The sequence below is a fragment of the Vulpes vulpes genome, chromosome 7, assembly GCF_048418805.1.
Source record: "Vulpes vulpes isolate BD-2025 chromosome 7, VulVul3, whole genome shotgun sequence".
Taxonomy (NCBI): Eukaryota; Metazoa; Chordata; class Mammalia; order Carnivora; family Canidae; genus Vulpes; species Vulpes vulpes.
In genome coordinates, this window is record NC_132786.1 from 30,805,082 (window position 1) to 30,818,940 (window position 13,859).

Consider the following 13,859-nt stretch of genomic DNA (forward strand, 5'->3'; position numbering starts at 1 on the left):
GAATTTATTTGACATATACTTTTACACATATGCAAAGACCTGTTGAAGGATCCTTGATGATGCATTTTTCTGTAGTAACAAGATTTGAAATAATCAGTTTTCAAATCTATGATAAATCCATAAGATGGACTGGTATATAGTTATTAAAAAGCATGAAATACATGCTTATTACAAACTGAACTAAAATGTTCCAAGTAAAGGGTACATAAAATGCTAGTTAAAATATTAATAGGCATTTTTTAATGCCTGAATGAGTTACTAGGGAGTAAGAAACATCTTAAAGACCAAAAACAATAAGACAGTATGAAAGAGTACTGAGTATGTAGCAGCATTCTTCCTATGAATGAATATCTTCCATCCTTGGTGGTCTACATTATGTGTTTTCAGGTAATTCATAGACATAGAAGACAAAGCCTGGAGCCTGAGTTGGATGGATTGCCCAAAATAAGACCTAATGTAAAGCTTACGCCCCTCAAGAGCAATATTCTCACTGGATTAACTTAATAACAAAACACCTGTCCCAAAGAACAGTAGAGAAACTGCCTAAATAGACCTTGGTACTGATAGAAGAAAATCATCTCCATGGAGAATTTCTAACCATATATCCATCTTCACAAAGCTTTGGGGGCAGAGTTCATAACACTTGTGTGACCCAAAAAAACACCAACAAAAATCTTAATTTAAAGGCATAGAAGACTGACTGCCCATGCCCCTAGGCATGTGGCCAAGGGAAATACACACTCTCTGTAGGAACTCACTATAATTCAGGACTGAAATAACTCTCCTATGTAAAATTCAAAAGAATACCAGTTTACAATCAGTATTACAAAACACACTAATGAGCCACTGCAAGAATCAGAAATAACAAACCACAGAACCAAGACTGCACACATTAAAATGATCAAATAAAGCACAAAAAAGTAGGTATTTTTAACTGTTTAAAGAAATGAACACGTTTAAAAATATAATGAAGCTACAAGAAACTATCACAAATAACCAATAGATTTGAATCTAATTTATCTAACAATGTGTGTGACGACTAGCAGAGGAGAAAATGAAATGGGGCAAGGGGGAAACTAAATCAATCCAAAAAAATAGAAGCTTTGTGGTGTGGGGAGAAAACAGAAGGAACAGGAAAACAATGAGATCATAAAAATAATATGGTAGAAAAACTATATTAATAATTGTATTCAACATAAAGTCTCCAGTTAAAAGACAAATATTTTTTAAAAATTTGTAAGATAAGATATTCTCTTTATAAGAGACAAAGACAAGAGTTGCATGTAAAAAGACATAAGGTGAATATTGAACAAAAAGAAAGGCTGACATTGCTGTATTAATATTTTAAAAATGGATTTAAGAGAGATGGTCTTTCCCAATCTCATACATAAGGACTCTAACTACTGACAGCTGAAAGCCTTTTAAAAATAGCTATCAAGAACTGCTTTAGGGACTTCTCACCATCAACATGAAAGATGTTACTGGAGGAATATGGGGAAGTATTTAAATATGCTAAGGAAACTGGAAGTTTTTCCCCCCAAAATCAGGAATACAAGGATGCTTGCCTTTACCACCACTATGCAACACAGTACTAGAAAATCTAGCCAAAACAACTGGAAAAGACATTAAACAAATAAAAGACATTCAAGTTGGAAAGAAGAAAACTACCTCCATTCACCAATAATATCCTAAAAAAAAAAACCACAACCCTGAAGCGTCCACAAGAAAGCTAGTAGAGCTAATAAATGAATTCAGAGGAGATGCAGGATGTAACATGAACATGCAAAAAATCAGTTTTGTTTGTGTACATCAGCAATGAAAAATCCACAAAGGAAATTAAGAAAGCAGTTCCATTTACAATAACATCCAAAAGAGTAAAACACCAAGCAATAAACTTAACCAAGAAGGTCAAAGACTGGGCAGCCCGGGTGGCTAGGGGTTTAGCGCCACCTTCAGCCCAGGGTGTGTTCCTGGAGACCAGGGATCAAGTTCCACGTAGAGCTCCCTGCATGAAGCCTGTTTCTCCCTCTGCCTGTGTCTCTGCCTCTCTATCTCTCTCTCGCTCACGTGCTCTCTCTCTCTGATAAATAAATAAAATATTTTTTTAAAAAAAGGTCAAAGACTTGTATGCTGAAAATTACAAAACACTGCTGAAAAAAATTAAAGTAGACCTAAATAAGTGGAAAGACAACTAGTGTTTATGGATTCAAAGACATAATACTGTCAGGATATGTCAACATAACCGAAAGTGATCCATAGATTCAACAAAAACCCTATAAAAATTCCAACAGCCTTTTTTGCAGAAATGGAAAAGTAGATTGTCAAATCATATGGAATCAAAAGGGCCTTAAATAACAAAACAATCTTGAAAAAGAAAAAAAAAAGTTGGTGGACTCAAACTTTGCAATGTCAAAATTCATTACAACTCCACAATAATCAAAATAGTGTAGAACTGCCAGAAATATGGAAATAGAGCCCAAATGAACAGAATTGAAAGAATAGAAATAAACCTATACATTTATAGGCAACTGATTTTCCACAAGGTTCTAAGTCCATTCAATGAATAAAGAATAGTCTGTTCAAGAAATAGAGCCAGGACAAGTGGATTTCTACATGCAAAAGAAAGAAGTCAGGGATCCCTGCGTGGCTCAGCGGTTTAGCGCCTGCCTTCAGCCCAGGCCATCATTCTGGAGTCCCAGGAAGGAGTCCCACATCAGGCTCCCTGCATGGAGCCTGCTTCTCCCTCTGCCTGTGTCTCTGCCTCTCTCTCTGTGTGTGTCTCTCTCATGAATAAATAAATAAAATCTTAAAAAAAAAAAAAAGTTAAACCCCTGTTTCATACTATATGCAAAAATTACTCAAAATGGATCAAAGACCTAAATATAAGAACTAAAACTTTTAAAACAAACAAGTAAATCTTCACATCTTTGGATTTGACAATGAATTGTCAGATATGATATCAAAAGCTCAAACAACAAAAAAAGATAAATTGGGCTTCATAAAAATTAAAAACTTTTGTGCACCAAAAGACATTATCAACAAAATGAAAGACAACCTACAAAATGGAAGAAAATATCTACAAATCATATTTTTGATCAAGTGTTAATATCCAGGACCTACAATTCAACAACAAAAAGACAAGCAACCCAATTTTAAAAATAGGCAAAGGACTTGAATACACCTTTCTCCAGACAAGATATACAAATGGCCAATAAGCACTTAACATCATTAATCATTAAGGAAATGCAGATCAAAACCACAAGGTACCATTTAACATCCACTAAGATGGCTATAATAAAATTTTAAAAACAAAGCAAAGCAGAAAATCACAAGTGTTGACAAAGATGGGAAGAAATCCGAACACTCATGGTAGAAATGTAAAATGGTGTAGCCGCTGTGGAAAAAACATTTGGTGGTTCCTCAAAAAGTTAAATATAGATTCATGATATAACATATCAATTCCACTCTTAGGTATACATCCAAAGGAGCTGAAAATAGGTACTCCAAAAAAAAAAAAAAAAGTCAGTACTCAAACAAGTACGTGTGTGTGTGTGTGTGTGTGTGTGTATGTTCAGGGCAACACTATTCACATTAGCCAATAGGTAGAAACAATCCAACCACCCATCCATGGAGGAATGAATAAGCAAAATCTTGTATATACATAAATATATAATTATGTGATATGTAAATAAATAAAGTTCTCATATATACTACTATAGGGATGAACCTTGAAGACTATGAAATATTAGACATAAAAGAACAAATACTACATGATTCCACTAGTACGAGGTATCTAGAATAGACAAATGCACAGAAGTAGAAAGAGAAAAAGACCCTGCATAGTCAAAATAATCTTGAGGAAGAAAAACAATGAAGGGGGCATCACACTTCCCTGATTTCAAACTATACTACAAAACTATAGTAATCAAAACAATACAGCATTAGCAGAGAAACACACACATAGGTCGATGGAATAGAAAAGAGAGCCCAGAAATAAACCCATACATACATGATCAATTAATTTACAGCAAAGGAGCCAAGAATATACCATGGGAAAAGAACAGTCTCTTCAATAAATCATACTGGGAAATCATAAATCATACTGTTCAACTGGACAGCCACATGCAAAACAATGAAACTGGACCACTATCCTACACCATACAGAAAAATTAACTCAAAATGGATTAAAGATTTGAATGGATGACCCAAAGCCATAAAACTCTAAAAAGAGTGGATCTTGGAGGGAATTTTCTGGATTTGATACCAAAAGCAAAAATAAACAAGTGAGACCATGTCAAACTAAAGAGCTTCTGCATGGCAAAGAGAACCATTAACAAATGAAAAGGCAGTCTAGTGAATAGGAGACAATATTTGCAAATCATATATCTAACAAGGGGTCAATATCTAAAATATATACTCATACAACTCAATAATAAAATAAACAATCTGACTAAAAAATAGAAATACTGCATTATATAGTAATTCCACTTCTGGGTATTTATGCAAAGAAAACAAAAACACTAACTCTAAAAGATATCTGCAACCCCAAGTTCACAGAAACATTATTTATAATAGCCAAGACATAGAAGCAATCCAAGTTCCCACTGATGGATGAATGGATAAAGAGAAAGAGAATATATCTATGTATCACATTCTCTTGACATATATATATATATATATATACATATATATATAAATGAAAAATATAATGTAAATATATAATATATTAATATATATATAAATGAAAAAATATATAAAATAAATAAAATACTATATTCAGCCATAAAATGAAGGAAATCCTGCCATTTTCAATAACATGGATCGAGGGCAATATACTAAGTGAAATAAATCAGACAGAAAGACAAATACTGTATGATCTCGCTTATATGTAGAATCTTAAAAACACACACACATATACACAGAGAACTACAGATTGGTGTTGCCAGAGGTGGGAGTGGGGGATGGATGATATTGGGTAAAGGGGGTAAAAGGTACAAACTTCCAGTTACAAAATAAATAAGTCATGAAAATGTAATGTATAGCATGGTGATTATAGTTAATATTCTTAAGAAATTATCCATGCTTATTGCTATATCCATGTAATAATTATTTTTTAAATTTTTGCAATGTGATACCATAATATTAAAATTTTTTTTGTTGTTTTAAACTTACAGCTTCTCTGGGAGGAGTCACTGAAGAAACATGTCGAGGAACGCTCACTGGTTGTCTAGAAGCTTTTGCTTGATTTTTGCCATCTGATCTGAAAGAGACAATTATTTTTGAGCTAAGGTAAGTTTAGAATGTTTCTACATGTTACGTATACCTTGCATTTTCTCAATTATAAAATAATGATGATCATAATTATAGCTAAAATTTTATGGCATTTTTTAACAGCATTCACACGTTTTAATCCTTACATACTAGAAAGTTTTATTAGCCCCATTTTACAACTAAAAAACCTGAAATTCTAAGGAACCATAAAATTTGGCCAATTAGGCCACTATTTCTAAAACTTTTCTCCTCAGGTCTTCCTAAAATCAAATAATAAATGCATATTATTAGGCTGAATACACAAAACATGAAGTAGTCATTCTAAAAAATAGTGTAAGGAGCAAAGACGCTGGTAGGAAAGGTTATCAACTAAGGAGAGAGAGCTGTAAGGAGAGAGCTATGGTTATGGAAGTAAAATTTCAGAAATGGAGACTGGAGAATTATCTACAGATTGGTCAGTTTAAGTGTGAAAGGAAATAAGAGAAAGAAAGAATAGGAAGGTAAATCTTAGACTATATTAAAAATTAAAGCTAACATCAGGATACTCTAGCAAAATATTATGTACTAAGTAAGAAATCATTATTATAATAAGCTGGCCTTTTTTATTTTAATACAAACTAGTTTTTGAGTAATTACATTATACCAGCAATGTGCTATGGATTTTATTTGTTAATATTTTCGCATTTAATCCTCACATCAATACTAAGAGACAGGTAATATTACTCCTATTTCAGAGGAAGTAAACTAAAGCTCAGAGTTTTATTCATTTATTCTAGTTCATAATTCTAGCAAATGACAAACTGGAAACTTGAACTTAGGATCTGATTACAAGGCCATGCTAATATATGTTATATTCTAATGCCAATATGTTAGAAGTGACAGTTGAGAGACAGTAATACAAAAGTCCAACACATAGACCAGAAATGTCAGGTGTCTGAATTTTGATAGCCCTTCCTTCCATCAAAATTTATTTCTTAAGAACTTCTAATTCACAAAACATGTTGTCAATATTTGAAATACTCTTCCTCTGTAAGAATTAATACTTGAAACAGACAAAAGAAAATAGTTTTGACATTTATACTTTTTATCTTTATCCAGTATTTTAATCTCGAACTAAGAAGCCCAATTAAGGAGTTGTAGCCCAAAATTATCAGAAATCAATGTCCAGCAACATGAACCCTAAAGGGCCATTTTCAGTAGCATACAGGCTGTTCATTGTAATCCTTTCCCTCACCATGATAAGAGGTGGCTGAGTCACCACTTTTCTTTAACCCCTGCTAAATCTTAGAACCCTATTTTTAAACCAACCCCTATGATATCACTATCATCATTAAGAATTACTTCAAATTATTTATATGAACTTAAAAGAAAAAAAAAATCTCAGTACTCATATGTTTGTGATCTCTTCTTTTGGAAGTAGCTTCTCCACAGTTGATCTCTCTTGATGAAGACAAAAGCAGCACATACAATAAGGGGAACAATTAGAAAGAAGAATACCAGAAGTCCATCTCTCAGTGCAGTATTCTTTTCTAAAGAAAAGAATTTCATATTAATGATCATTAAGTTAGAAGTTAACACATATTAACTAAAACATACTAGGTGATTATAAATATTTTATATTAGTGTTCACATTGTTCAAAAGTGAAACTGAAAGAAACTGAATATATTGAGAAGTCTGGTTTATACCTCATCCCTACCTACTTCACTTTTGCCTTCCCATTTGATAATCATTTTCATTAGTTTCTTATACAATCTTAAAATGTTTCTTTGTAAATACAAGCAAAAAATAAAGTATGCTTTTATTGCCAACCCTTTCTTACACACAAGGTACCATATCAAAAATGCTATTCAGCACATAATTTTTTTCACTTATCTATATATCTCCCTAGACCATACATAGAAAACCACCTCATTTTCTATGCAGGTATACAAAACTCCATTATAAGGACATCCTATAGTTTATTTAACCAGTATCCTGATACTTTTATTTTTCCAATATTTTGCTATTCCAAAACAGTGCTATAATAAATAATCTTGTACATATATGACATCATATCGGTGTATAGAATAGTTTTGCAGAAATAGAATTGCTATATCAGAGAGTAAATACATTCATCATTTTTTAAACAAGTGTCAATTGTCCACCACAGTGGTATTTACAATTTAGCATGCCAGGCCACAACATACAAGAATCCCTCACAGCCCCATCACTGGAATTAAACTTTAGCATTTTTGCCAACCTAAAAGGTGAGAAATTGTATCTTTTTTTTTTAAGGTTTTGTTTATCTTTTTGAGAAAGAGAGAGCACCAGTGGAGTAAGTGAGGAGAAGCAGGCTCCCCACTGAGCAGAGAGCCTGATGTGGGGCTAGATCCCAGGACTCTGGGATCGTGATCTGAGTTCAAGACAGACATATAACCAACTGAGCCACTCAGGCACCCCTAAAATTGTATCTTAGTTTAATTTGCATTTCTTTCTAATATTATGAGGCGATCAACTGCTTATGTGTAAGGAAACACTGTAGTTCTTTTTCTGCTCAGTCTATTTTTCTATTGGACTATTGGTTTTTCTCTTCTCAGTTTCTAAAAGCCCTTTATATATCAAAAATTAACTTTGCAATATGAGTTGGAAATATTTTTCCTATTCTGTCATTTGTCTTAGGGTACGATGTTTTTCTGCATGCATAAGTTTATTCTTAGGTAGCTGAATTTATCAATCTTATTTTTTATGGCTTCTGGGTTTTAAGTCTTATTATAAATTTTAAAAATTCATTAATTCACATTAACTTGATCTATTCCATGTTCTTTAGAAAAAGAAGGAATATAGTAAATATAAACAGTAGTGGTAAGTAGAAAATTTGTTCACATAATTTTAACTTTGTAAAAGTACCAGAAATTTCTGTTAAAATTTGTTATGAAACGACATGAATTAACATTCAACCCAATTAAAAATAAGAAAAGGAAGTATTAAAATGGGCTTGATCTCCCATTTTATACTTACTAATGTGTAGGCAGAATCTAAATAAAAGCATCCAACCCTGTTAAGGTTATGTTGAAACTGATACCTTCATACTGTCAGTGACATTAACACAAATTCTTTTGGAATTTTAGTCAAGAACCCTAAAAAGGATTATACCTTTGACCTAATAATCTCATTTCTGGCAACTTACCCTTCAACTAAAAAAAATGTGTAAGTATTAAGATGTACACTACAATGTTATCAATGCATATCAAAAACTTAGAAACAGCCTAAATGTCAAATAATTAGAAAACACCAAGGCAAGTTAAGGCACATCCACTTGATGGAATGACACGTAGCCATTAAAATCCATAGTTCCAACTTCTACTTCTAGCCAAGATGGAGTAACAGTGTCCAGATTTATCCTGGGAACTATAATAACCAGAAAACCAGACAAAATACATTAAGCAACAGTGTTCAAGACATTGGGCATCCGATAAAGAAAAATGATCCCTGAGACAGAAAACAAGGTGAGCTTTACACTTGTCCCAGTTTGCTGCCCAGAGAAAGCTAACAGTCCATAATGAGAGGTGAGGGAACCCAAGCAAAGCTCAGTGCTCTCCTTGAATTGAGGAGATGGAGCTGGTTGGCTGAGGAGACCAAGGCAACTAGAGTTCACTGAGCAAAGTACTGACTGGAAGAGATAGCTACACAGACGTAACTTAAAAGATGTGCATAGGGCTCCTCTCAAATATTCAGTTGGGTACTGAGCAACATATGCTGTAAAGAAACCACCTGAAACCAGAGAAAGATCCCTCTGAAAGGATTAGTAGGAATAAACCTCATAGGTCAAACAAGATGAAGGAAAGTGCCTATGCCTACCATTCACAGCAAAAATTTCATATCAAAGTGGCACTGAGTAGAATTAAACAGAAGGCTTTTTGCTTCAGTAATGGGGCAAAATCAGCCCTAGACTAAATGTTCAAGTCCTGCCTAATATGAAATGAAATTTCATATCAAAGTGGCACTGAGTAGAATTAAACAGAAGGCTTTTTGCTTCAGTAATGGGGCAAAATCAGCCCTAGACTAAATGTTCAAGCAAGACCCAAAAGGATCAAAACTATGACCAAGTAACATAAGCACAAAAGAACAAAACTCATCAATAGGAATCCCAAAATATCTAATATACAACAAGGCAAAATTCACAGTTTCTGGCATCTTGAAAAAAAAAATTACAGGCATGCAAAGAAGAAACATATAACCCAAAATAGGAGAAAAATCAATTAGTCAAAACTAAGAAATTATATAAGATGTTAGAATTAGTAGACAAGGATACTAGAAGTTATTCTAACTGTATTCTGCATCTTCAAGAAGCTAAAGTAAAGATCAAACATGCTATGTAAAGACATGGAAGTTACAAAAACAAAAACAAAAACAACTTATAGAAATAAAAAAAATAATATCTATGATAAAAAACACACTGGATGGGATTAATGGCAGATCAGACATCACAGAATAAGAGTGAACTTGAAGAATAACAATAGAAACTATTCAAAATTAAATATAGAGAATAAAGAATTTCTAAAAATCAAAGCAAATCAGTGAGATGTGAAAAAATTCCAAGTAGCAAATATGCAATTGGAGTCCTAAAGGAAAGGAAGAAAAAAGAAAAAAATATTTGAAGAAATAACAAACACAGTCTTCCAAAGTTGAAGAAAACTATAAAAGCACAAGTCCAAAAAGTCCACCAAATCCCAAGGACACCAAGGCACATTTATAATCAAATACTAATAACTCCAGAGATAAAGAGAAAATCTTACAAGCAACCAGAATATAAAGACGCCTAAAAAACAAAAGACCAAAAAAGAAAAGATGATGGCCCATTCTTCAGGAAAAGTAATGCCAGCCAGAAGACAATGGAGAAAACATCTTTGAAGAAGTAAATGCTGAGGGGGAGGGGAGAACACAGACTGTCATCCTTACATTCTTTACCCAGTTATCATTCAATGAAGAAAGCAAAATAAAAACTTCTTAAGATACACAAAACTAGGGGTACCTGGGTGGCTCAGTCAGTTGAGCATCCAACTTTTGATTTCAGCTCAGGTCATGATCTCAGCCCATGTTAAGCTTTGCACTCAGCAAGGAATCTGCTTGTCTCTCTCCCTCTGCTCCTCCCCCTGCTCACTTACTCTCTCTTCTCAAATAAATGAATAAAATCTTTTTTTTTTTTTTTTTACAAAAGATATAGAAAAACTAAAAGTATCTATCACTGGCAGACCTGCATTATAAGAGATATGAAAATAAGTCACTCGAGTAAAAATTAAGTGAAATGGAAGAAGCAGAGTGAAATGATAAAATACCATATGAAGAGACTGTGATAAAAAATACCAATATGACAGATTTAAATCCAAACATCAATACTCAAATTAAATGTATGTGATCAAAACAAGTCAATTAAAATGCAAAGACTGGCAAACTGACTCAAAAAGCAAACCAAGCGGCGCCTGGCTGGCTCAGTCTATAGAGTGTACAACTTGATCTCAGGGTTGTGAGTTCAAGCCCCATGCTGGGCATGGAGCCTACTCAAAACAAAACAAATAAAAAAATAAAAAAGCAAGACCAAACTATATTCTGCCTACCGGAAATCCACTTGAAATATAAAGACACACGGGCTCCAAGCTGAGCATGGAGCCTGCTCAGGAGTCTCTCTCTCCCTCTCTCTCTGCCCCTCCCCCTCTCCCCACCTCACAGCTCACACACACACTCTAGCTCTCTCTCAAAACAATAAAATAAAAAATATAAATAAATAAATATAAAGACAAACATTAAAAGTAGAAGAATAAGAAGAGATTTCCATGCTGACTAATCAAAAGAAATCTGGAGTAGCTATATTAATTTCTGAATACAGAGCACAAAATATTATCAGGTATAAAGAGAGTTACTTTGTAATGATGGAGTCAATTTATCAAGAATAGAACAAAGCTTTACAATACATAGAACAAAAACTGACAGAAATGCAAGGACAAACAGGCAAATTAGCAGTTAATTATAATACCAGAGATTTGAATATTTCTCTCTCAGCAACTGACAGAAATCAGTAGGGAGATACAAAACTTAAACATCTGTCAACTAATATGAAGTGATTACCTATAAAACACTCTAACCAATTATAGCAGAATACATATTCTTTCAAGTGTACACAGAACTTATTATTAAGATAAACCATAATCTGGGCCATGATACAAGTTTCAGAAAATGTAAAAGTATTCAAGTCACATAAAGTATGTTCCCTGACTACAGTGTATGTAACACTAAGAAATGTGGAAAATTCCTCAGATACTTCAAAACAAAGTAAACCATTTTTAAATAACTCATGAGTCAAAGAAAAAAAATATATTAGTAGTTATTTTGAGCTGAATTAAAACAAACAAAACAAAAAGCAAAAACACAACATATCAAAATTGGTGTAATGCAAAAAAAAAAAAAAAAGCAGTTCTTAGGGGAAAACTGATAGCACTACAATACCTGTATTGTTGACTGGGAGAAAGTATTTACAAAGCACAAATGTCATAAAGGACTTGTATGAAAACACCCTAACTAAAAACTGGACAAAAAGATTTGAACAGACACATCACCCAAGATATGTGAATGGCAAATAAGCACACAAAAAGGCTCAACATCATTAGTAATTAGAGAAATACCATTACACATTTGCTAGAATGGCTAAAATTAGAAAGACTGACCATACCAAGTGTTGGGGAGGATGTAGAAAAATTGGAACCCTCATATACAGCTGGAGTAAATATAACGTGGTACAACCACTTTGGAAAACAGTTTGGCAGTTTCTTAAAATGTGAAACGTAAATGTACTCTATAAGCCAACCACTCTTAGTATTTACCCAAGAGAAAGAAAGCATATATTCTCACTAGGAAGATACTGGTGAACAAGGAGCTCATTCATAGTCTTTTAGGGGAAAAAACAAGTAAATAAGTAATTACTATAGTATGTGATAGTGCTTACAATAAAAGGAGAACAAATAGAAAGGGCATATTAATTCAGATTTAGGCAGTCAGGAAAAACTTTCGAGAAAATACAGTATAAATTGAAATCTGAGTAGCCATTAGCCAAATTACCATAATGTGAATATAATACTGTAGAAAGACCAGAGGTAAGAGAGTAACCTATTAGAGGAAATAAAAGAAGTTACAGCAATGACATAATCAAAACAATTCCTGAAGGGAAACACTAAAATTCTGTATTACAGTATGGAACATGGATTACAGGAAGCAAGATGAGAAAGAGGGAGGCTAGTTAAGAGGCCATTATGTAAATCCAGGCAAGAAATTACAGGTCATTAATAAGGATTTTAAAATGGAAACATTAATGAGAAAATTAGGAAGCAGAATCAACATATTTAGTGTATAACCAATGTGGGAAGTGAGGGAGAGGTACAAGAATGTCCAATTTCTGACATGGGCCATTTGCAATTACACTAAATTTCTTCTATATTACTTGCCATTGTATGTAGGTCCACTGTCCACACTTCCTCCGTATCCTTTAGTCTCACAGTTTGGGGGAGCCCAGCCATTCTCACAGTGACAATTCTTATTGCTATTACATACCTTCAAAACAATCAAAACACCACTTTGGTTAACTGTAAATACTGTTCTGCATCATAAACTCAAGAACAGAAACCAAGAAAAAGTACTAAATAACACAAGTCCACAGGCACTATTTTTAAGAATGAAAAATTAGTCAGATATCTAAATTCCCCAGTATATAAAAATCTGGGAAAGTCTCACCTACCTCACTGGGAATTCTCATGATTCAACACTACTTTCATGAACAAACCAAAAGAGAATATTACCTACCCCATGTCCATGACACTTTTTCTGAATATCACAGTCATAATTCAGAACAGAAGCATTTACACATTGGAAGTTTCTACAGATCTGGAAAAAAAATGGAGTAATGAGTAAGGAAATATTGAACGGACTAATCAACTGGCCAGAAGAAATTAGAGTGAGGCGCAGATGATTTCATGCTGAATTCTTTTAAACTTTCAAGGAATCGCTAACTTCCATATTATATATATGAGAATGTAAAAAACGTGAAAATAAGTGAAATTAACATAGAACTAACAATCAAAAAAGACAAAGATGACACAAATACCAAAAACAATGATAAAATTATAATCTATCCTTCCATACAAATATAGATGTGAAACCCTAGGTAAAATATTCACAAATGGGCTTTTTCAAATCAAAAGCAACCAGAGAGTTGATAAATTATAAAAAAAAAAAGGCTCAATGATAGGAAATCTATTACTATAATACCTCACATAAACTGTCATTATTATAAGAACCAAAATAGTATTCCATAAAATGTAAAACTCAATTTAATTTCTAAAATTCTTCCAAAATGAGATAAAAGTTTACTTTGTTGATAAGATAAAACCTATCTTCTAGGTAAAGTAAGACCATCCTCTCCAACACTACACAGTTCCTACACCACCAACAACCACAAGTGAAGGAGGGTGGTTGAAGTTAATATAGGACCTCTTGCTTTCTGATTTCAGGATGTGACTTAGAAGCCAAAACTGAACTACCTAGGATAATAAAAAAGTGAGTT

The 13,859-nt window shown here is 33.2% G+C and overlaps 1 protein-coding gene across 1 annotated transcript in view; it reads right to left on the reverse strand.

Moving 5' to 3' along the window:
* ADAM9 (ADAM metallopeptidase domain 9) overlaps positions 1-13,859 on the reverse strand; it is a 127,721-nt gene that overhangs the window by 4,475 nt on the left and 109,387 nt on the right. Inside the window, exons 17-20 of the mRNA XM_025993635.2 lie at positions 13,100-13,180; positions 12,745-12,850; positions 6,659-6,800; positions 5,173-5,260 (exon numbers count right to left, since the gene is read on the reverse strand). Coding sequence (XP_025849420.2) covers positions 5,173-5,260; positions 6,659-6,800; positions 12,745-12,850; positions 13,100-13,180 — 417 coding nt within the window. The remainder of the gene's footprint in view (positions 1-5,172; positions 5,261-6,658; positions 6,801-12,744; positions 12,851-13,099; positions 13,181-13,859) is intronic.